At 40.6% G+C, this 24680-nt stretch overlaps 1 protein-coding gene and 1 long non-coding RNA gene across 5 annotated transcripts in view; one reads left to right on the forward strand and one right to left on the reverse strand.

The window, feature by feature from the left end:
- The first annotated feature begins 189 nt into the window (after window positions 1–189).
- On the forward strand, window positions 190–22009 carry LOC149853206 (scaffold attachment factor B1-like). Of its 4 annotated transcripts, XM_090027862.1 has the most exons (21): window positions 190–512; window positions 2073–2160; window positions 3747–3811; window positions 3899–4177; window positions 5301–5363; window positions 6547–6574; window positions 7515–8016; window positions 8430–8476; window positions 9360–9460; window positions 10567–10716; window positions 10802–10902; window positions 12361–12506; window positions 13303–13394; window positions 14598–14737; window positions 16014–16307; window positions 17885–18025; window positions 19221–19260; window positions 20091–20212; window positions 20952–21064; window positions 21258–21324; window positions 21648–22009. In XM_090027862.1, the coding sequence occupies exons 1-21, from the start codon at window positions 324–326 to the stop codon at window positions 21769–21771; spliced, it is 2892 nt and encodes a 963-aa protein (XP_089883988.1). In that variant the 5' UTR covers window positions 190–323; the 3' UTR covers window positions 21772–22009. The 4 variants fall into 4 exon arrangements, 3 of the variants coding, with proteins under 3 accessions (XP_089883988.1, XP_089883990.1, XP_089883989.1); XR_016439193.1 differs by lacking the exon at window positions 20952–21064 and having other exon boundaries at window positions 21648–21720; XM_090027863.1 differs by lacking the exon at window positions 3899–4177 and having other exon boundaries at window positions 193–512.
- Window positions 14755–24680, reverse strand: part of LOC149853207 (uncharacterized) — a 107352-nt gene continuing 97426 nt past the window's right edge. Inside the window, exons 5-6 of the long non-coding RNA XR_016439194.1 lie at window positions 14960–15025; window positions 14755–14859 (exon numbers count right to left, since the gene is read on the reverse strand). This is a non-coding gene — a long non-coding RNA (uncharacterized LOC149853207). The remainder of the gene's footprint in view (window positions 14860–14959; window positions 15026–24680) is intronic.

Consider the following 24680-nt stretch of genomic DNA (forward strand, 5'->3'; position numbering starts at 1 on the left):
CCACACAGGAGATAGCTGCCCGGTGCCACGCATGCGCAAAGAGAGCGCTAACTCCGAACGTGTAAAGATCCGGTCCTGCGCATGCGCAGACCGCCACCCGACGGCGGCTCAGCCCCGCGCATGCGCGATGATTTTAGGCAGCGTCTGCGCATGTGCGGGGCGGCGGAGGGTGGCCGGGGCGTCCGCGCAGGCGCAACACTGCCTGCCGCCGCTGTCGTGCGCCTGCGTACTGAGCTCCGGAGTGCGTCTCAGCGGCGCCGCCATTTTGTGCTGTGCGACCGCTTCGCGCTGATCTCTTTTCCCCTCAGCACTGCGGCGGCCCAATGGCGGAGTGTCAGTCAGCGGCCGGGCCGGTTGAGCCCACGCTCCTGGGCGGAGGGGTAGCCCCCGGCTCAGAGCCTGAGACCCGGCGTCTGAGCGAGCTGCGCGTGATCGACCTGCGGGCCGAGCTCAAGCGCCGCAACCTGGACAGCGGCGGCAACAAGAGCGTCCTCATGGAGCGGCTCCGCAAGGTGGGAGCGGGGTGGGGGTGCGAGGGCCAGGGAGGGGGGGCCCTTGAGGCGCGGTCGGCGCATGCGTGGCTCGAACCTGCCGAGCCCCCCGAGGAGAAAATGGCGCCAAGCGGAAGGGGGGGTCACGTGACGTGGCTGGGACTTCTGAGTGTGCGCAGGCCTAGTTCAGTGCTGCAGCCCACCCCCCCCCCCCCGTGATTCAAACCTGTTGATCACTTTCTCAAACTCCGGGTCATGACCCCAGATTGCTGGGGGGTGGGGGGGGCATACATGGGGTCACACTGCCTTATTGGCTTAGGTTTAAGTTTCAAACTTACTGGCCTCCCTCAGTGGGAGGAGCGATTGCTAGAAGTTCAAAAGCTGGAACAGGAGCAGATGTCAAAGGTTTATCACAACAGTGCCAAGAGGGGGACATGGAGCAGAGCACCCTGGACAGCGCCTGTTAGCCCTCTGATGAGTTGAAGGAGCCAGCAGACGCTGCCCACTGATACTCCACTTGGAGACGGGTGTGAAGCGGGGCGAGGAAAGCAGCCCTGCGGTCAAACGACCCCAGCAAGGTGTACATCCAACCTCCTCTTAAAAGTCTCCAGGGTAGGAGCTGGACCACTTCTCTTGCAAGTTGGGTCCAGATCCTAGCCACCCTGACTGTGAAGTAGCGCCTCCTGATATCTAACCTAAACCTATCCTCTGCCAGCTTGTGACCGTTATTCCTGGTCACTCCTGGCGGTGCTCGGGGGAACAGGGACTCCCCCAATGCCTGCTGATCCCCCCTGACTAGTTTATAACAGGCCTTCTCTTTAGGAGGCTGAACAGGTTCAGGTCCCGTATAGCCTTTCCTCATAGGGCCTGCCCTGTTGTCCCCTGATCATACGAGTGGCCCTCCTCTGGACCCTCCTTATGTCCCACCACGATAAAAGCAAACCCCCACTTTTTTCCAAGAAGCATATTTTTACGTTCGCATACATTTTGGGCCCCCTACCTTTCTCAGGAATGCTGCTTATTCTGGAAAAGTCCCACCTACGTGCCCTTCACTTGCCACTAGTAGAGAAATACGGGATCAGGAGGTCCCAGGCCAGGAGACTGAACTCATTGTCTTCCTGGCCTAGTGCGGGGTGGCTGGACCTGATGATCTTGTGAGGTCCCTTCCAGCCCCATAATCTATGACATTCAGTCTATGACCGGAGACTGGGCAAGATGAACCTTTGGTCTGACCCAGTACATGGCAATTCTTATGTTCTTATACGAGCAGCCAGGCGCTGATTGCATTCCCAAAGCAACTCAGAGGATTTCCCCGCTTCTAGGGGTAGGGCTTCGGACACAGTGGTCCTTTGTGGTCTCCTCTGACTCTACAATCTGAATCTATGAATCTGTAATGTCAGAGCACTTGTGCAACTTGCTTTTGGCATCGTACATCCAAGCAGTGTTGGCCTGGCTTTAAACCAAAGGCTGCAAGGGTTTTGCCACGGTGGTTTTTTTTCCCTGCCCAGTGTGCTCAGCTTATAATACTTTGTAAGCAAACACTGGTTTTAGGTCTCTCACTCTCACTTTTTCCTCCAATAGGCCATTGAGGAGGAAGGGGGAAATCCTGAAGAAATTCCAGTTGTTTCAGAGATAACGATCAAGAAAACTCCAAAGAGAAGCAGCAAAGGTATAAAGAAATTGAGAGAGGATTTTTTTCCTTGATTCGCTAATACCTTGTGCCTACAAAACCCTTCCGTCTGTCCTTCCTTCCACAACATGCTGCTTTATTGATATACTTAACCAAGCTGATCTGTAATTATCTGAAATTATCTACTGTTCCCAAACTATTTTACATTTCTGTAGATGCATAGAGTCCACAGTTAGTTACATGAGATGTAGAAGACCTGAAATCTCGAAGTTTCTAAACCAAAAAAATAAACTTCAAGAAAAAACAAATGCTGGTGTTGATTCCAGTTGGAACTTAAATCTTCATGTTCTTTTAAAGCTCTGCTTACCATTATAGAGGGGAAAGTCATTGGATAGTCAGAGTAGATGTAGGGGGAAATCCAGTTTGTTTCCAGTGGTGCAGCTCTTGATTCCATAACTTACTGCTCTTAATTTAATGGTGCATTTATTTACATTTATAGTTAAAAATTAACCCTGATGATATCATATTTACTTGAAAGTTGTTTTCAGGTGATATTTCTAACTACAGCTTGGAATAATTTTCCTAGTACAAACAAGTCCTCCAGGTAATGGTCAAGAATTACCTTATCTTGTAATTTTTTTATTTATTTATTTAAAGATATGTTTCTGTTTCTGAAATCAGGGTTGTCACTGTCACTAAATCATTTTTTAAAACTAACAGTATAAAGGTAGAACCTGCTTCAGTACTGAATTATGTAGAGCAGTGTTTTGAATAACTGATGATGAGTAAATTGTTGAAAGCTTTGAGGTGCATTGTTCTTGATCATGTAGCCTCTCCTCATAATGCTTATGTAACAGAACTATGCCTGGCTCAGGTCAGTGCCATTAGTCACTGGCTTTGGATTAAATTGCCTTGCAAATTCAAATGCATAATTATAACTAAGAATATACAAAACGCCTATAAAAGTAAAGAGATTGATAATAATTAAGGAATTTTTTTCCTTTCCCAATTAATATGTAAAACATCACTTCAGTGAAACAGCACCAAAACTGAAACATTTCTCCTTATGGAAAGGCTGTTTCTAAAAATTTCTCCCCCCTTCTTGTTGTGCTGTTCTTTGATCTTTGAGGAAATAAATGCCTGAGAAATGATTTGGTCTGTTGTTGTGAGAAGTTTAATCTTCTGTGGTGGAGACTGTTGAGTTTAGTAATAGCAGTTGCTGCTAATATTATGGGTCAAAGAGATGAGTTGGTACTTCCCATAGTAAGAATTGTTTTTAAACTGATGCTTTTAAATTAGTAAACTTTTGAAAAGAATAACAAGAGTTATGATTTAGTCAGTTTATGTTGCTGCATTGAAGCAAATAGTCTGCAAGTACTTTAGAGAAGCTTTTGGTTGAGTCTCACTTAGTACAACTGGTAAATGTTTAGACATTGTATTGTTGTCACTTAGTGAAATGTGATGTTAAGCGTTTTTTAGGTTTGTTTTTAAGCATTGTTGAATAGAAGGCCAAGTGTGTAAGTCTTTTCCTGCAAAGAATTGTATTTAACCCCTGCTCTAACACAACACAGTTTGAAGAATATGGTTTTTGTTATTTCTCACTCTAATCATCGTAATGTTACTAGGGCGCAAACCAGAGGAAGAGGGTGTTGAAGATAATGGACTGGAGGAGGATTCTGGAGATGGACAGGTATGTGCTACTGCATTTGAGGTGAAAAATAATAGTGTTGCATTTAAGTCACAATGCCTATTATATGTACTTTTTTTCTTTTTACAGGAGGATATTGAAGCAAGTTTGGATAACTTGCAGGATATTGACATGATGGATATTAGTGTGTTAGATGAAGCTGAAATAGATAATGGCAGTGCTGTAGATTGCGGAGACGATTACAGTGCTGATAATATTCTTGACTCACTGTCTGATAGTAAAGAAAATGATGATGCAGAAATGAAAGAACTTCCAGATCAGCCTACAGAATATCCTGTAGGTAACTTGGAGGCATCTCCGCAATTATCAGAAATTAAAGAAGAATCAAGAGAAATACCAGTAGCGATGGTATGCATCTCTTACATGTGTGGAATCAGAATTTTTTTTTTCAAATTAAATAGTGAAATTGTAGCTAAACAATACTGGAAATAATTTGGGAATCTGAATCTTTTTTATGGTCATTGATTTTTATTTTATTTTTAAAAAAATATTTGCAGAAATAGCATTTTTTATTTAAAACATGCATAGGTTCTGTTTGCATGCCTTGTTAGTGCCCACAGTAGTAGTAATCTAGAAAGCATCACTATCAGTGAATTCCCTACTGTGCCTTAAATTTTACATTCCCATTTTCTCATCATTCCTTTGTTTTGAATGGTAGTATGAGGGATACGTATGCCATAGTCTGTATTCTTCATAATTGAATCAGCTTTGCAATGGTTTATCGTACAATGTATTTTACATTTTATGATAACATTTGGTCTCCCAGTCATCCTGGCGTTGGGAATATTTTTCATGCTGGCTTTTTGCATGTGTTAGTTTGTAATGGGCAGCATTATCTTGTTTTGCCAGAGTATAAACTTTTCCCTAATTGTTCAGGTTACTTTCTTGAAACATACAGTGTGGTATGGAAGAGAGTAATAGTCATATTACTCTGTGACATGCTTTGTCTCCATCATCTGGATTGAACGTATCCTGAGATGACTGCTTTTTCTTTAATTTAGAATTGGCAGTAATAAATAACAACATTAAAATATTGAGTGGGTTATATATTTTTACTGTAAAATTAAGGACATTGCAGTTTTTCATTAGACCAGCTGGCGGTCTAGAAGGAAACCTTGTTTTGATTAGAGTATTTGAATAAAAGGCATATAAGGAAAAATATGCCATATGGGATTTTTTGTTTAATACTGACATTTATTTTCAAAACAACAAGGAGACTTTAAAGTGGGCAGGGACAAGCTAGGGACAGTTTGTTACCTGATTTCTTTCTTTTTTTAAGTTGCAATCATCCTTAGCCAGGTTTTCAAGTTTTAAAGGATAGTAAATATTTAATTCCGTATATCTCAGGAAAATCAAGTTAGAAATAAAATGTTTTTCCAACCTTCCAGTTTCTCATTTGGTTTCATTTTCATTAAAGATGTGATGGATATTCTGTAGAGAATGAAATATCTCCTATTATTTATTCTTTCAGGCAGAGAGTGAAGATGTTGGGAACTGTTTAGATGCTACTTCATCTGATTTGATTATTGTAAAGGTAAATAAGCACTACTTTTTTAACAAATTACTAGCAATGACAATGTATGAACAGCTAATACTTTTGTGTCTCTGTGGAAAATTATTAAAATATTTTGTTCTTATTTCTTAATTTAGAAGTAAGAACATCCAGTAAGCATATTAAAACTACTTGGATTCCCCTATATATTTGTGTGTAGATTCAGAGAATTAGAGGCTCTTTTATGCTTTATTCTAAAAATAATCCAATTTGTATTCTGTACCCAACTCAAACTATAACTGTTGTACTTCACTCTATTTCCTTTTTCATCAAATGTGTGAATACGATTTTCAGAATAATTAGATATTCGATAATTAGATAATTAGATACAACGATTGAAATTATTGCTGAAACACTGGGTTTGGGTTCCAGCATCCTTGAGCATCCAGGGCTCTTGCTGACTTCCACAAGAGTTGTAGGTGACCTGTTTCTGCTGATCAAGTTCACAGAAAAAAACTTACCTGAACGGGGTGGCAACCTTGCAACACATGCCACAACTGGCATGGGCAGCCAGTGTGTGTGGCATGCACCAGACTGGGGAGGGGACAAGCAGCTCAGTGGCAAATAGGGCAGGAAACAAAACAGTGCAGTGGATCAGGCAGGGAACAGAAAGCAGAGCAGCAGATTGGGCAGAGGGAAGGGATCAGAGTGGCCAATGGGGATGGCACAAGGCTGATTTTTGAGGCATGTGTGCCAAAGAGTTTAGCCCCAGCAGATTTAGAACATGGGATTGCAAATTTTAGGAGCATGGTGTTCATGAAGCTAATTATTTGCATGTCTTTCTGGGAGCAGTATAAATGAACAGCACATCAGGTGCTAACTGAATAATAGTGCTATTCTGATATTATCTAAGTCTGTGTAAAACAGAAATGGCCGTATCAGTGCTGTAGTGTTCTCTGAATTGCCACAGAAACTCTTGCTTTATGCAGCAAGTCTGAGTTCCTGTTCTTTTATTTCATCAGTGGACATTACGTTAAGACTTTATGTAAAGATAATAGGTTAAGACTTACTTAAAGATAATTTAAGAAATTTACACTTCTCACAGTTTACAGTATTACCAAAACTTGAGTATTTTTTTAATTCCTTCTAGATGTAGTTTGGGCCCAGCTGAACAGCGCTGTGATATATATACATATATATTTTTGTTTGTTTTGTTTGTTTGTAGGAAATTGAAGAACTGCCTTTGGAGCCAGGTACTGTTTAACAAAAAAACCCAGAAATACACACCTAGTTTGGAAACAGTTTCACTCTTCCATCTAATCCCTTTTTGTATCCCTACTTTGGTTTTTTGTTTTGCTTTTTTTTAAAAAACTGAATTACTATAGTGTGCATTGTTCTAATGGTGGACAACCAGATCATGCAAGGGTCATAGAGATTGGAAACCCAGTCATATCACCAGATCTGTAATGGTGTCATCTCCATCATTTGAGAAAATAGGTTCAATCTGAATTGAAGTGGTTGATTAGAAAATGTTCTCTTCAGCTGTGTTAATTAACCTGAGCCTTGAAACTTAAAGGTTCTGCACATAAAGCAGATCTTGTGATATCACACAGTACCATAATTCTGTAATTTTGAATAGAGGAGTTAAGGTAGTATATAAAGCTGTGGTAGGGAACTAAAGTGAATGGACTTCAGAAGAAGGAAGACTGAGTTTCTTCATGGAATTATCATACAGATATAATTCACTTTCTGGACTGCAAAAATACTTGTGCACCAACAGAAGATGCCCCAGTTTTCATGTTGGACTCTCTGCTAAAAGAATTTCACAGGAATCTGGAAATTGAACTGTCAAAGAATTGATGCAGTCAGTTAAGGATCTTGGACTTTGGAAGCTAAATTAGGAAGAACTAGAACACAACATCATGAAGACGGTCAAGGATCAGCCAGAAAGTTATATGTTAAGTTTATCGGGCGTTTTTCTTCCGTGTAGCTTTCGGGCTTTAACGTAAGAGTTTGTTAGAGAGCAGATAGCCTAGGGCTCTTACTGTTGTGTCCACTAGGGTTTTCCAATCTCTGTGTAGCTTAGAAGGTCTCTTGGTGTTAGTGTGGCAGCCATGCCAGTTCCACATTTGTGATTGCTGTATTTCCCTGGTGATTAAATCTTGTGCCATTCTATTCCTGTTAAATCCGTAGAAAATGAGAAAATACTCGACATTTTGGGGGAAACTTGTAAATCTGAGCCACTTAACGAAGACAATTCCGAAGTGGAGCAGCCATTTGCACAGGAAGGAAGTAACGTGGTGCCAGGCAGAAAGCTAGCGGAGGAAGAGGACGCTCTTGCTGCCGCTGAGTCGGAGGAAGAGGCCTTAGCTTTGGACAGCAAATCGGCCCCAGCGGTGGCAAGGAAGGAGGCAAAGCGTTTAGTTGTAGCGAAAGGGGAGACAAGTGAACAGACAATAGAGGAAGAGAAACCGGAGGACTCTGAATGTTTAGGAGTAGACCCCGTAAGCGATCAGAGTAGCAAAGCCTCCCAAGGCCCGGAAGCCTCTAGTGGGGAAACAGCGGATAAAGGCGCGGGTGCCGAAACCAAAGATAGTAAAGAAGATGCCAAGAAACCCGAAGACAAAGCTAATGCTGAAGACTCATCCGCTACTAAAGAGTCCTCTACCAATGAGGGCGGTGATCAGAAAAAGAGGTTTGTTTTTTCTCAGTTCTAGACCAGATGCTATCTTTTTTCATTGGTCATTAAGTGATGCAAATAAGCTGTTTCCTTCAATTGGCCAGCGAGACTGATGAAATTGTAGCTTATTCCTAAAGAATCTCTTTTGTTTCCTCTTATGCAGTTTGTAACTGGTCTGATTCTTTTCCTCAACCTTCAAAGGTTGTTTTCTTAATTTGTTCCTAATTTTTATGACGTGCCAAACAGAATTAATTATCTGTTTTAAGCAAATGACTTCCCTTATTTCTTGTCAGATTTCTTAAAACAAGTTTGCAAAGGTCTTTTTATTTCGCAACTAATTTTCTGGTAGGTATTGAATGCTAGTGCATATAAGAGTTAGTTTTGTTTCTGATTATTCTTTGTTCACTAACATTATTTTTTGTCTTTAGCTCTATTGAGGATGCAGAGACAAAGACAGTCTCAAAAGATGAGAAAGGTAGGTTTTAGAAATGAGGCTGATTTTGGAAAAAAATTATTGGGCCAAATCCTGACAAATTGACTGAGGTCATCAGAATTCTAGGGAATAATCAGGCTTATGTTTTGGCTGATTTTTTAAAAAAATTTTTTTTATGGGTTTCATTTGGCTGTAATCTTGCCTTCACTTAAGTGTATACCTAACTGCACTGTGCTTTAGTTCTGTTCATCTTGGTGGGATTGCTCCTAGTAGTAGCATTTAAGTGGACGTGTAAATTGGGTTTTTTTCAGGATTAGGATGTGCCTTTGAAAGCACAGTAATGCTAAGAGGGAAATTAGTAAATTGCTTTATTCAGTGTGCATTTCTCACATCTTCAGGGAAGATTGCCAGTGCAATGAAGACTTAGCTTTCTTGTAATTTAAGTTAACTATAATGTGATTAGAATTGTTCCTTGTTTTCAACATTTTTTATAGATTGTCTCTCCTAACAAGACTGTTACTTTTGATTAGCTTTAACTTGTATAAAATAGTCTTGTTGATGGACTGCAGTAAAAGCAAGACTTTAAAAAGTCATCTAAAACTTTCTGATTAGATTTCTACTTTCTGTGGTAGACATTAATTCAGGTTTCTAGTAGTGGGTTGTTTGGTTTTTTTGCAGAAACTCTCTAGCTGAAAATAACCGTATCATGCTTTTATCACTCTGCATGTCACAACACAAGTGGTTTGTTTTGAGATACAGAAATTAAATCTCATGTACTTAAGAGTGATGAGCAGGTCTAAATGTTGGACTTGAAGTAGTAGTATAGTTTACATTGTAATTTACAAAAGTGGAATTTCTAGGGAAATTGTTTTTTAAATGCAGCACTTCTCTGATATAGTAGTGTTTAATAATTTTTTTAAATTAGGTCGTGCAAGTAGCAGTTCTGGTAGAAATTTGTGGGTTAGTGGACTTTCCTCTTCTACCAGAGCTACAGACTTGAAGAACCTTTTCAGCAAGTATGGAAAGGTATGTGTTGTATAGTGCTTCTACATTCAGTTTACTTATTAATTTTGATAAAAGGGTTTAAATGCCGTACCATCTAGCTGTTTCTTTTCTAGTAAGGCACAGCATATTGAATTATGAGGAAAGTTGGTGTGAAGTAGTTGTATGATTTAACAAACAAAGCAACCGGACAGAAAAATGCCATGTAATTAGTGGCAAGCTTCCAGAGGTTGGATTAAACAACAGGAGCTGGGCTTTTAACCAGCTTTTGAAAGTGTCTTCCTACAAATGTAGCACTTCACCAAATACCTCTCAAAATTACTGGGGAAAGTAAAACACTGGTTGCTCGCTTTTGCACCCCCAGTCACTTAACCATTCATAGAAAAAAAAAAATCAAACCAGGATGTTTTCTGCAAGTCAGGTCTTGGATGTTACCTGACTGGGAATTTGTTAGTATTTTCTGAATGACACTCAGGTACTCTGTATGTTTGCTTATCCAGAAAAGTTCATCTTTTTACAATGTTAATCACGTCTATGGTAGTCCAGTGTTAGCATTAATTGCTTTAAAGGTACTTTAACAAATCCATACGTCTGCATTTTATTACTGAATTGCAGAAACTAGATATCTTACCCCAGCCAGAGATTTAGTAGGCTAATATGCAAGGTAAGAAACAGTGGAGTGGTGTACAGCATGTGACTGGCCTCTGTGGTCACTGGACTGTGCAGCAAGGATAAGATTTCTGTAGAACTAAAATCTGCATTACAATCTTAAACTGTAGTCCTCCCAACTATTTTGGCACCATCACTGCCATGTATGGAAATATTTCTAGTACTTAACGGAAGTACTTTAATGGCAGCTTTTTCAAAGTGCTGCTGACCAGTCTGCTTACATCTTTGTTCCCCTGTGTAACTTTGGGGTCTTTTGCAAAATAAACTTTGCTCAGTTGGACAAATGCTTCTGGTTAGAAATGTTGATCTTTCAGTGCCGTTTCAGAAGAACAAATGCTCTTGGTTTACATGGTATTGACGAACAATTCTTTTGGTATATGAAGTATTTGGCAGTATTTAAGTTGTAAGTACATGAAGTTCTGCAGTTACAAAATAACTTTTATTAATTCAATTTTTGCAAGGTGGTTGGTGCAAAAGTAGTAACTAATGCTCGCAGTCCTGGTGCTCGCTGTTATGGTTTTGTTACAATGTCCACATCTGAGGAAGCAACCAAATGTATTAGTCACCTCCACAGAACAGAGCTACATGGAAAAATGATCTCTGTAGAAAAAGTAAGTGAGAACTTTCCATGATTCACAATGTAATGTAAGGATAAAAATACTGCATAGACTAATGCTCTGATATTTAAAATTCCAGGCAAAAAATGAACCAGCTGGGAAAAAACCTTTAGACAAAAAAGAAAATGAAGTAAAGAAGGAAAAAGACAGACACCATTCTACAGATTCCAAGTCTGAAAAGTAAATTCTTTTTTTTTAAGAGATCCTATATTTGAAACCATTAAAATGTTAGGCAAAGAGTAATAACAAACTGAAAGATACTTTTTGGAAGTACCATATCATGATTGGTTGGTTCATACTACACCTTAAAGAAGTTGGCTTGCTTATAGAGCAGGAGAAGCTTTTTTTATTGCACTCTGTAGGTCTAGCTTAATGGATCCCATTTCAGAATTTTTTTCATCTGAGAGTCCATGAAATGGAAATAGCAACAAGTTAAATCTGTAACCTAGTTCTCCTTCTGTGTATATTTCAAATTTGTGTCCTTGCTTCAGTTGAGCACACCCTAATGATTTCTAGGACTTCAGCTCTGTCTTATTGCCCACACGTACCTGGTGCTTATTTAAAATGGTACATTAAGACAATGATGAAATTCTTAGATCTTGTGGATTGTATCTATGAAAGATCAGAAAAGGGGTCTTGGGTCTAGCATATATTAGTACAGCTTTGCTGGTATAGCACACCCGTGTAGTGTAAGACCCAGTTTCTGCCTGCAAAAATGGGATGTAACTTTTTGCTCTGTTCTACTTTTGTCTGCATTTTAAGAAGGGACTGTATTATCACTGAGTAGTTGAGACAGACATGGTGAAGAAGAAATCACAATGGTGCCACGGGTTCTTTTGTAACAACCCAGTGCAGTTATTTGTAACTTGGAATCTGGCCACATCTTTTCAGGCCCTGTACTGGTATCTCTTGAGTAAATTCACTCAAAACCAGCATTGACTACAGCATGATTATTGTTGAATGTACTCTCTCCTCACACATGAGGATTAAAGTCTCTTTATGTTGCTTGGAGTGGGTCAGCTCTATAAATTGTCATATCATCCTTTTGTTTAGACTACTTCTTTAAAAGACTAGTCCCTGTTTTTAAAAAAGCCTTTGGAATGGGCCAGGAGAGAGATTTTTCTAATGTTTATTTTTTGTGGGGTGTGAAAGGCATCCATTCCACAGTGGTTTTTTGCTGCTTAGAGGTCACTCCGTATTAAACTACCTTTCAAAACCCCTGATTGTGCTCTGACAATCTTGCTTGGTAGATTCTTGGGATTCAAATGCTTATGCAAAAATTCTTATTCTGATTGAGCCCATCATTTTTGTGGATGTCTGCTTTTCATTCGCCAAGAAGTGAGCTGCGTATGAAGTTAATCATCAAAATAATTGAAATTTTTATCCAGAACCATCTGGAGAACTTGTGTTCAAAACAATCACCTGTCTTTTCCCTTGCATCTTTCAAGCTTTGATATTCAGTCAACTAGATTAAAAATAATAGGATGCAAATATATGTTGTATTTAGTATTTGGCAGATTAGAAGAATTTGTTGCAATTTCAATTTTTAAAAGAGTGGTTTGTGCAGGAGTCCAAAAGGAGTGCATACATCTAGACTAGTTCCTCTGTACTCTGCTTTAAAGCTCATTTTATCTGTAGGTCTGTCAATATTAAAAAGGATGAGAAGACAGACAAGAAAGATGAAGCTAAGAAAATGGAAAAAGATGGCAAAGATGAAAAAGAAGGAAAAGAGAAAGATGAACAGAAAACAGGAGTCACGGATCGCTCAAGGATAAGCAAATCAGGTGGCTTAAGCTGCTTTGTTAATATAAATGGGATACCATATTACAGATGTTGTTCACATGGGCAATTAATAGCTGACAAAGACATCCCAACAAAATGACAATTCTGTTGTGCCATAGCTACCCAGTGGAGTCTCTGGGGAAAATTATATTCCCTTCTGTTGGAGAGTTCTGCCCAGTGCTGAGTACCCCTAGCTTTAAAATGGAGAAGGGTAAATAGGGAGCTATTTGTAAACACATATGCCATTCCTCATACCGAGAGGGACCAGAGCAGCAACACATTGATGTGGAAATTCAAACTTGTTTTACAACTGTAAAATTTAGAGAAAGGATAAAAAAGGATTCTTGCATCTAAATAGTTTTTTACCGCCAATTACAAGCAGAAAGCAACATCTGTAGACTAAAGTGCTAGTGGGTACTGAAATGTGCATTTATGAAATGTGCACCCTTTGAATATGCATTTCCCATACATGTGTAAAAATGTGCCTGTGTTAGATGCAGGAGTATTCACCACTTTGAATAGTCTGTCTTGAATGTGTTAGTTTCCTATAGGTAACAAACTTTGAGCTTTATAAAGTGCTGCTTTTGCTGATATATCTTACCTGGTGCAGCCAATGCCACGTTCAAAATCTGAAAGAATTTAAAACTTTACATCTAAAATATTTTTTGCTTTTTGTGTTTCCATAAATGATTGTATCCACCTAATCTGACAACTTCAGTTGTTTCAAGAACAGTTTAATGTTTCTTAGATGACTTAAATGATCTTTGGTTTGTACTTTTCCCCCTCTGGTTTAAATAGGAAGTCGAGGAACTGAAAGGACAGTGGTGATGGATAAATCCAAAGGAGAACCAGTTATTAGTGTGAAAACTTCTACTACATCAAAAGAAAGAGTGAGTTTACTGTTCATAGACGCCAGGTCTCTAAAGCAAGATCTTTGCAGAGCGACTGATTTACATTTCGAGAACTTTGGTTTTCCTTTTTTAAACCAGTATGAGCTAGTAACGTAACAAAATTTTGATAAACATTTGTGCCCTGCCTATGCTGTGACCATAATCATTGATGCTAGAGGCAGGAAATTGCATTTGTACTGTAACAAGGCCAATGAAACAATATTGTTTCTTAAGGTATAGGATGCAGAGGAGGGGCTCTTGCATCTATTAAAAATGGTATGGTCTCATCTTATGCTTGCGCATTTTCCTCAGAATTGCAGCTAAATGACTGTTTTTAGTATAAATACAAGGATTCTTTGGCCTCGGCTCCTTCTGTCTTATCTGCATAGTGTTGGCCATTACAGCTCCTAGTAGGGAAGGGTTGATGGGTTCTTTGTGAGCATATGCAGTGTACTCTGTTGAAATGTATAGCCTTGGAACTGGAAAAAAGCTATGTACTTAGACCATGCACTTATTTGATATAAGCAGTGCTCCTTATGTGTACAGCACCCCTGCACTGTGATATTAGCAGGCCTGAAAACGAACTATGTGCCTTCATCTTCCAGGCCTCTAATGGTCAGTTTCAGGGCTGCTAATTCCCATAGTTTCCCTAGTTTCTGAGAGCCACCCTTTGAAAGATCATTTTCCTTTGCTCTTCCTGGTGGAGTTAACTGTACCATTAGTTTCAAACTAGTCTGGTTAGGTACAGTAAAATTAACTCTGCAGTTAAAGGGAGCACAATTGTGAAATGTGCACTTAGGCATTTTATGGATGTAACCAGCATGCAGATAGCCAGGGTACCCTAAACCAGCGTTTCCCAACCTTTTCCAGCCCAAGCCACACTTACATTAATAAAACTTTTCAGCGGCACCTGTTATGGCACTCCCCATCCTCATACCAATTGCAGCTCACTGGCATGGCAAAATTCTGCGTCATATCTGTTCATTTCTGATGGCACACTTTTGTGCCATGGCACACTGGTTGGGAAACGCTGCCTCAAACAACGGGCAGGAAATTAGGACTCGCATTGTGTTACACAGTTAAGCAAATTATGTGCTTATCTGCTCTGCATATGTGGAGTACGCTGTAAATGGGCATTAACGTTGCCTTTGGAAATTTAATCCAAACATTTATTTCATTTACTATATTACCTTGATTAAACAGAGCACTAAGAGCCAGGACCGCAAATCGGAGAGCAAAGAGAAACAAGATATCTTGTCATTTGATAAAATCAAAGAACAGCGAGAACGTGAACGCCAGCGACAGAGAGAACGAGAAATCAGAGAAACAGAAAGACGACGGCGGTGAGTTTCATATTGACGCTTCTTTCCCAGCAGAAGTATTTTCTTTCAGAGTAGCACCTGGGGACTTTTCCTCATCATTAGTCAGTATTTTTGACAGCCTTCAGCTTGCAGTATCTAGACTGCTGTATGCAAAATAATCCATAGATTGACAACAATCTCTTTAATGGTAGGTGATGTTCAAATGTAATTCCTGATACTAAAACATAGACAAAGTTTTCTTACCTTTAACAGCTGTTCTTAGTGGTGTGGAGATGAGAAGCTTCTCCCCAGGAACCAAAGATAATTTACCTGTGAAATACACAGTAATGGATAAGATCAGGGAAGGGGTCATTAAAACTGACTACTGTTCACTGCAGATAACTTATGAAGGTTATTATTAGTCCCTTGTTTTGACTGCAAAACTTGTTCACAAATGACAGTTTTGTGCTGTGGTTCATTTTATAGCTGAACTTATTAAAGCATAGGGAATGTTATATTGCATACTTGATACTTGACCAATTTTTGCAAGTTTATAGCAGTTTCACATTTTGCTGTCATGCAAGAGATAAAATAGCCATAAAACATGTCAAAGGATCATTACTTTGAAAATATATCTGATAACACAGAACAGGAGAACATTATCCTACAATGACATTGTATTCTGCTGGCAGTGTCTGTTACAGAAATGGCACATTTTTGGATTTTGTTACCTTGAGTTTAGCATTATTTATGTTCAAAATTTACTGTCCTGTATTTTTTCCATTGGTTAGTGTTTCTATTTTCCTAATAGCCTTAGTCACAAAAGGCTTAATGGATTTTGCTCTAAAACTCTGCACTTCAGTATTCTCTCAAAGACAGACTACTGAAAGATTTTTCACATTTTACATTTAATTTTGCTAAAACGACCCTGAACCTTGCTTATATTTAATGACAGTCTCTTTGGGGCAGAAATATTTCCCTTTTGTCAGAATTGCACACCTCCTTTTTCCTTTGATGCCAGGTAAAGAATGTATAGAAATCTTGCTGGCCCAAAAAAAGCATTTTCAAAATTGCTTTCAAGAAAAGGAATGGTTACCACTACACACTGTTTGCCTCTTGTCTCACGTGGTTATTGATTTTTTTTTATTTATTTCTTTTTAAACTGGTCTAACTGGCTATGAGTTTAGTGAGGAGGAAAATGCCCAAGCTAACGGGATTGTACAAGGTGATCTAAGAAACTTGTCACAACCTGCCCTTCTCCCTGAAACTGAAGGTGTGCACTTCTTATGATAAAGAAATCTCCACTTGAATTACACAGAGAGCAAGAACGGCGAGAGAGAGCACAGCGTCTTCAAGCCATTCATGAACGGGATGAAAGACAGAGGCTCCAGAGAGAGCGTGAGCGACTTGAATTTCAAAGGCAGCGTCTTGACAGGGAACGTATGGAGAGGGAGAGGCTGGAAAGAGAGAGGATGCATATAGAGCAAGAGAGGAGAAGAGAACAGGAGCGCATTCAACGGGAGAGAGAGGAGCTGCGGCGCCAGCAAGAACAGCTGCGCTATGAACAAGAGCGGCGGTCTGCACTGAGACGACCGTATGACCCTGATGGAAGGTAACAGTGCTTGCAAGGCAGTTTTAGAGACCCTCTGTGGTGTGAGGGCTAGCAAAGTAACCAGAAAATGGATTTTATGCTGCCAGTAAGTGTGCAGAGAACAGATGCTGAACTTCACAATATCGCCAAACTGTTCGCAGTTCAAAGTTTGTTTAGAAGTTGCTGTTCACACTTTGTTGTATTAATTTGATCTTTCTAAATAGGCACAATCAGCAAAATGCACAGATGTGTTAGGCATCGCTGCTCTGAGCTTGCTTTCTGAAGTGCCTTAGAAAACATGATGCAGTCAGACAGCCATAGCAAGTTATGGATTCCATCCATTACCATGCCATGCTCTCTGAGTGCTGTGACATGAACTGCCTTGCTGCTTCTTGAAAGAAGGAAGTAACTTTCCCCCCATACTTCGAATCGGCTTTCAGCTACCTGCATCATGACCTGTGTGGCAGTGGGAGTTTCTTTCTCAGTTGGCTCTCACAAGCTTTAAATCTGCTTTGTTCTTGTTTTTTTCTTACCCCAGTGTGGAGAAAGAAGCTTATACCTTATCAAATTACTTTTCACTTTGATCAATTCTCTGGCAGGTTTTCACAAACCTCTCAGTTTATGGTGCTAGCTGAGTACTGAGTTTTAAAATGGACCAGGTTGCATAAAGAAAAATACATCATTCATAAGTTGGGCACCTGTGTTTCTGTTCAGAAAATTGTTGTTTCCGTGTCGCATTTACTTCTATTAAATGATTTGTGCTAGGGCATGATTAGTCTTTCACAGAGTTGCTAGTAGCCAGAAATGTACTTAGCTCCCCTGTTTCTTGTAATTGTAGGAACATGTCTATAATGTCCCCATCTTAGGGCTCTGAGGATATAAAAACAAACCAAAAAGCTGTAGCATTCAGGGACTCCTGTTAATACTGACCTTGTAGGATTACAAAGCTCTGAATATGGCCGAATGTTTTCAGGCATTCTGAATCAGTGTCCTTTGGGATGCCAGTTCACACACAACTGCAAAGGTGGAAGGCTTGTAAAATGATAGAAAAAGTTGCTTGAATTGTAAGATCTTTGGGGGTTTGCTCACCTGTTTTTGATGCACCTGAAACCTAGTCACTTGGGTATAAATTTACCCTTGTTGTTCAAGTCCAGTGAACTGGATTTTGCTAAGGTTGAATTTGGCTGTCATTCACCAGCCACTTGAGTACAGTTTTTTTGTAAGGAGGAAAAAAAGGCCAGTGAAATGTACATAACACTGTTTGATGACATCGGTTATTCTCATCTGACTGCTACAGATACTAGACTCGAGGGTGAATGACTTAAATTGTGGATTTGACTCCTCAGGCACTAATGTCAGTAGGATGGAATAACCGCTTCATTGTAACACGTTTTGAGATTGAAGGGTGTGTAGTAGTGATAGTTAACTCTTTTCTGAAATTGAAATGCCACATCAGTCTGGTGTGTCAGCAATCTCAATTATTTAAAATCAGAAATAATTACTGCAAGTTCAGATTAACTAACTAGATGCATCAACTGAGACTTGATTTGAAGACAGCAAGAGAAGAAAAATCATCATCCCAGTATGTTTTGTTACAGGCGGGATGATCCGTATTGGCCAGAGGCAAAACGAATGGCGATGGATGATAGATACCACTCTGACTTCAGCCGCCAAGAGCGCTTCCATGATTTCGACCACAGGGAACGTGGCGGCCGTTACCAAGACCATTCTATAGACAGGTTAGTAAGGTGACATTTTTTTAGAACCTGACTTACTATTTTCCTTACAAAATAGCACAGAAACAAAAGTAGGGCATCACAACGTGTGCTCATTTGCAAGCTTGCTTATGTGGTGGTGTCTGTTATTTTTAGAACTGCCTTGAAAAGTGTTTGTTCATATTTATCTGAAAAACACTGCAGTTTCATGCCAGGTGTTTGGAACAAGCCTGATAAACAAAGCCCCCTCATACACGCTGCGTGGATCTCCCGTGCTGCACTTGGAAGTAGAAAGTGTCTGTACAGATAACACTTATACAGGGTTCTCAGTCCTGCTTCCTAGCTCTTTAGCACAAGACTAGTGAAAATCATCTTTTGGTTTTAAAGTTGTGCTTTCTCCTCTGACAATGGAAGTCTAGTGCATGAAAGGTGAAGCTGGTTGTTACATATTTGTAGACCTGCACCTTTTTTTCCCCGAAACCATGTGAAAACACTTGTTAGAATCATAGGAAGTTTGGGGTGGAAGGGGCCTCAGGAGGTCTCATCTAGTCCAACCCCCTGTTCAGAGCAGGGCCAGGCCCAACTAGATCATCCCAGCCAAAGCTCTGTCTAGCCTTTTTTTGAAAATCTCTAAGGGTGGAGCTTCCACCACCTCTCTGGGTTCTGCAGACATTCACATTTAGACTTTTTTACAGCAATTTCCAGGGGTCTGGGCTGCAGATGGTTGACAGCCTAGAGGTTGCAAGTTTGAGGCTCATCATGAGGCCTGCCAGATTCCAACAAAATCTGTGAATTCTTCTACATATTTGTCATAAGGACCCAAAAAAGGAAAGGATAGCAATTGACGGCTTTATGTGGGAGCTATTCCACTTCAGTTCTTTCTTCAGCTCCTGTTGGTCTCAGTGCTGTTTATTAGGTAGTCTTTCTTGGTCCCAGCGTTGCCTCCTAGTCTGATTTAGTACCATTTTCTCAGGCACTCGAAGATGCTTTGTGGTACCTTGCTTCTCAGATTTTGGCGTACATTATTTCAGTCCTCTGACGTGTTTCTGCTTCAAAACACTTAGTGTTTCTCTGTCTCAAACACTTGATTTTTAATTAAATGCGTTGCAGTTTTCTAATTGAAATGTCATTGTTATTGCCTGGTGGGTTCCTTCCTGTAAATTAGAGTCTGATTATGTGATTGTTACTGATTTTATCGAATTGCTCCTTTTTGTTCCAGGAGAGAAGGTTCAAGGGGAATACCAGATAGAGATTCACAGGTACGTTCAGTTCAGATGATGGTTTCGTAAACCATGTAAATAGATTATGCCTTTCACTGAGGAAGAGCGCAGAGCGTGTTCCAAACTGATATACCAGGTTCATGTTACCTGCTGCTTAAATGCAGTCAGCACTGGCATAAAAGGTAGCAGCTGTTAAATAAGCAACTCATTTCTTGCACTGAATGTGCAAAGCATAAATTAGTTGCTAACTAGGGCAGCTGTCAGAGATTAGGGAAGAACTGTCTCTAAATGATTGGAGTCACCATATGCACTCTTCTTTGTGGGCTAGTAGGTGAAAATGAAAAGTGTTCTGGTTACTGGTGTCAGATGTTTGTAAGTGTAAGTGGTAATTTATTCTGGCACTGTCTTCATGAGCAGAGAGAGGTACCAGGAAGGAGTTCACAGCTTGTAGTCTACCTAAGTGTGCTATAGAAAATACGCAGTCCCGTAACAGGGAAAGGCAAATCCGCACAAAAGTAAATGCATGTGACAACTAGATCAGTACCTTGAAAATGTGTGTTCTGTTGGCGTTGTCCAAAGAAGAGGAGCAGAAATGAAGCTGGTTCATGTAAAGTTATCTAGCCCTAGTGTGACAATAAAAGGGAGCTGGCACCCAGAATAAACTGCTTAGCGAAGTAAGAGTCAGTGAAGAATAAGACAGGTAGTGTTTAAAGCTCTAGAAGCTCATGCAAAGACGGACCTCATTGAGTCTTGCTGTCCTGGCTTGTGCTGACTTCTGATAGGCTATTCCAGTGGTTTAAGGTTGTTGACTAGTATACCTCTGAGAGGAAGATTTATGGCATTCCTGTGCATGCTTTTTTGCCTTTCAGCATTATCCAGATGAGCGGCACGGAGGACCAGACCGCCATTCAAGGGATGCACGAGACAGTTGGGGCAGCTACGGGTCTGACAGAAGAATGAGCGAAGGGAGAGGGATCCCCCCACAGTCCCGGTTAGTACATGGAAATGCGGGCCGTTGCTCACCAGCACTGAACATGCTAATGCTCCTTGACACCTCAAACGTACAGCAGTGGGTGCAGTTTTACAAATAGAAATCCTTTCCAGATGTTTTCATCAAAGGGCTGTTCTCCCTTGGATGGGCAAGAAACTTACACAGGTAGCTCCCTCGTGCATCGAGAATGTAGTGAGTACAGAGCTGCTAAACTAACTGCTCTGCTGGTAACAACCACTCTCTTGGAAGGGCTGGCTCTTCTGCAGATGAGATGTACTTCAGGCCTTCGTGCTCCAGACTCTTTTCAGAGACTATCTCATGCACAATGGTCTGGGTTGACAACTGTATTCAGAGCAATTGGCTCAGAATCCTTATAGGCTGGGACTCCGCTGGAATCCCAGAAGTTTCCTTTCAAAGACTTCAGTGAGCAAATTTATGCCACTGTAACTTTGAAGTGACATTCTTCGCTTAATGGATTTGCGTTGTGGTATCAGCTGTTCATGTCTGTGTCGACCCACGTTGAGAAAATCCAATTTCCTTGTGGTGGGCTGGCTGTCCAGCAAGTTTCCAATTAGGGTTTGTCCAAAGAGAGAGGGGTGCTTATAAATATGGGGCAGGTAGAGATGTAGTTTTGTACATGATTTTAATCAGCTTTTATGTATGGGGTCTGGTATTTGACTTCACCCTATGCTATCAAATTGATGAGGGACCTGGAAGCTTTTCTTTTATTTTTTTTAAGAGATGGACGTGACTGGGGAGATCATGGTCGAAAGTTAGAGGGGCATCAAGATCGTTCATGGCAGGGAAATGTGGATGGAGGAATGATGGGACGGGATCATGAGAGATGGCAAGGTACACTTGCTGCTTACCAGCGTGATTGTGGTTTTTTCCTATGAATTGCTGCTACTGAACTTTTAGTGGTAGTTAAAATTCATACAGAGCTTTTAACAGTAACAGCATTGCAAAGCAAGCAAGCAAAATTCTGGGAGCAAAGGGGGGTGGTTAAATTTTCCTATTAAAAATGCTTTTCTTGCTTTTTCACTAGGTGGTGAAAGAGGTATGCCTGGTCAGTCAGGACCAGGCCATGTGATGAATCGAGGAGGAATGTCAGGGTAAGAAGCTTTGTCAAGGGTTTTTGGTCCTCGCTCGTCACTTCCTATTCTTCTAAATCCCACACTTGTGCACGCTTCTTTTAATTGAATCATTTGGACGTTCCAAGAGCTAAAAGAATTGTGCGTAGCCATGGAGAGCGCCAGCTCTTAGTCTCATTACCATTAGCGATGTGTCACTTAGGACAAGAATGTTCCAGCGGTTTTATCTGGCACACTGTATTTCAAGGATTAAAAAATGACTCAAAAGGTAAATGCTGCAAACTTAAAACAATGCGTTAACTTTCAGCTTATAAAATTCCTGAATGTTTGGCCTTGTTCTCTAGGCGTGGGGGCTTCATTCAGGGTGGAAACCAGAACCAGATGATGCAGAGTAGTGGAATGCAAGGGTTCGCAGGGCAGGACAGAGCAAACAGACCCAACGATCCACGCTTCACCCGCCGCTACTGAAAATTTTAATTTTCTTTGAATGCAAGATGGCGACAGTGGTGAATTCTGTTACCCAGGGTCACCGTCAATTTATGTAATTAAAGAAATTGCTGCCATATTGTAGCTGAAATACTATGTGAACTCATTTGTTTGTTCAGCTTTTTTTTTGTAATAAATGTGTTCTTGTTACAAAACCACTTAAGTTTCTGTTAATGAAACATTCCATTTTTCATAAATAATAAAACCAGTTTACAGCTAACACTTGTTTCCATGGTCTTTGGCCATATTCTGCCACAGGATAAGTATTAAAAAATGTGTGTGTGTGTGTACACAGAGCTATCAGACAGATCTGAGTATGAAGTACAAGGCATGGGGGGGGGGGGGTGTGTGTGTGTGTGTGTGTGTGTGTGTGTGTGTGTGTGTGTGTGTGTGTGTGTACGTACATACAGAGCTATCAGACAGATCTGAGTATGAAGTACAAGGCATTAGGAAGAGTGAAAAGGAACTGCTTTTTCAGCTGCACCCTAACCCTTTAATGATCTCCAGCAGACAGGACATCAGTGTTATTTCACCTAGAAGATGCTGCCTTTAGGAGCTTCTTCCAACAAGAGTGTTTGCTCCATTGTTGGCAGTGCTCCATTCATTTCAGAAAAGAAGCACCCCCCCATTAAAGTCATCCAGAATTGTGCGCACACCCATAGCTATGAAGACACTGAAGCAGAAAGAATGTCATTGATTGAGTCACTGGCAGCTGCCTCTGGGTATTTGGTTTCTAAATCAAATGCTGACCAGGCCTATTGGTGAAACTAAAGGTCAGATTTATCTCACCTAAGTGGACATAGCACTACTCTGAGATGGAATAGTGGCAGGCCAGCAAGTATGTGCAAAGAAAACTGTATTGTACTGAGAAGTACATTTCTGCTATATTACAAATTTCAACCTATGCTTCAGTGGGAGTAGGCTGGCCTTGGGCAGGCCTTGCAAGTACTGAGCACTCAATATGGGAATAAATTATTTTGATTAGAGATTTTTAGCAGGACAAAGAGCTAAACCTGCTACTGAAGACTGTAAAGCCATTTCGGCCTAGATAATCTACTATAAATGTCCTTACCTGTGGAGGAGAGCCTATCAATTTTAACCACTAAAAATACCTGCGTTGCTATAAGGTCAAAAGATAATTTTGTAGGATGTGCAAACAAGATTTTCTTTGGATTTTTACTACTTAAATACAGTAACTTGGGAGTTGTGCTGATATGTTGTTGCTGTACTGTTGTCTGAGCTTTGTTTGCAGTCTAAAGGTAATACCTTGAGCTTTCCCAATGCCGTGCTCTTGCTTTACGCTCTAAACAGAGCAGCCTTGGTGGTGAATTTCAGGTGATCAATATTAATGACAGTTAAATGTTTCAGTAAGATTGCAAGGTCTTGCATGAGCAGAATTACATTGCATATTTGGGGTATAAACATTCCAGTATGTGCCAACCTCAAATGCCTTATGTGCATGCAGATAGTGTTCTGTATAATTGACCATTTGTGAATGACTCAAACTACAAGTCTATTTGCAGCTGAAGTGCGTAATTGGAAAGATCTGTCCAGTGTTACAAGTTCTTGAATTCAATGTATAACTTCCAATAATCTGAGCATTAAAACCCTTGTCTCACTAAATTCTTCCATTAACTTCTTATAACAGCAGCATGCATTTCTGCAGCTCTTTATCTATTGCTGATATAAAATAATCTATTATCGCCTGACAGAATAGTGCTTTCTGACTTGTATTAGCTCATGCAATCCCTAGTGTATCAGGTTTAAAACTTGTTATTCTAATGCTATAAATCAAACCTTGTTGCAACACTACAGCTGGGGATATATGTTCATTAGCCCTTGTTTCCACGTGGCCATAATGAACAAAAACCTGCTCTTTCTCCTGACAGTCGTCATATTTGCCTGTGGGCGAGAAGTGAGTAATTTTTTTTTTTTTTTAGGCTTTAAAAACAAAGTAAGGGAGAGAAGAGGCTGCATTGAAACAGCCTTGCCATTCAGGCAGCTTAAAACTTCACAGGGGGCCAGCTTACCAAAGGCAAGTACTTTTGCTGCATTTTCTGAGGATGTATAGACAGCCTGAGTTTTAAATAGGAAAATCACTGGGGCAGGATGGAAGTGGAGCTGAATTTTAGTTTATTTTCCACCTATTTAGACTGCATCACACCTGGTTCACTTGGCTCTAGAGGTCAAGCAGATACGAAACCAATGAGGCGAGTGGCTTAAATGGAAAGGGAGTGAGGTTTTCCCCTGCCATCTTTCCCAGTGAGTACTGATGGCAGTCTCAAAAGCCAAAAAGTTGCTGTCTTGGGAGGCCAGGACCACAGCACTCCAGATGGACCCAATGGTCCAATCCCGTATGGCCGTTTTTATGTTTTAAGATGCTGAATTGGGACCTAGGAGACCTGGGTCCAATTTCTAGCTCTGCAACAGACAACTGTGTGTTCTTGGGCATGTGGCTTCATTTTAGATCTTGTGTCTCCTGTGTAAAATGTGTGATAATCCTTGCACCTTCCCTTCCTCTGCCTTGTCACTGGGGAAGAGACTGGTCTCTTAAAAAAGCAGCCTGGACACAGGAGCTTTAAGCAGGACTGCAGTATGGTGCATCTGGTTTTGGTGGCACTTGTGGACGCAAGCTACAGCTCTGATCCTGCAGTTGGATCTGTGCAGGGGGACACATGGATCCATCAGGGATTCCCTGTGGGGGCAGAGATCTGCTCTTGTGGAATGAGTGTGCCAGGATGCTTATTGTGAAATGGAAACCGCTTGTGGCCAAAGACGGGTCAAATGCAAGCTCGGGTCAGTCTTGACCATGATTGGGCTGTACGCAGTCACAAACAGCCTCTCCCAAAATACTCTGTAAGAGAAACTAATAGCTGCTTCCTTGTGTTTTC

Source organism: Crocodylus siamensis, chromosome 14 (genome assembly GCF_052110815.1).
Source record: "Crocodylus siamensis isolate JL-2025a chromosome 14, ASM5211081v1, whole genome shotgun sequence".
Lineage (NCBI taxonomy): Eukaryota > Metazoa > Chordata > Crocodylia > Crocodylidae > Crocodylus > Crocodylus siamensis.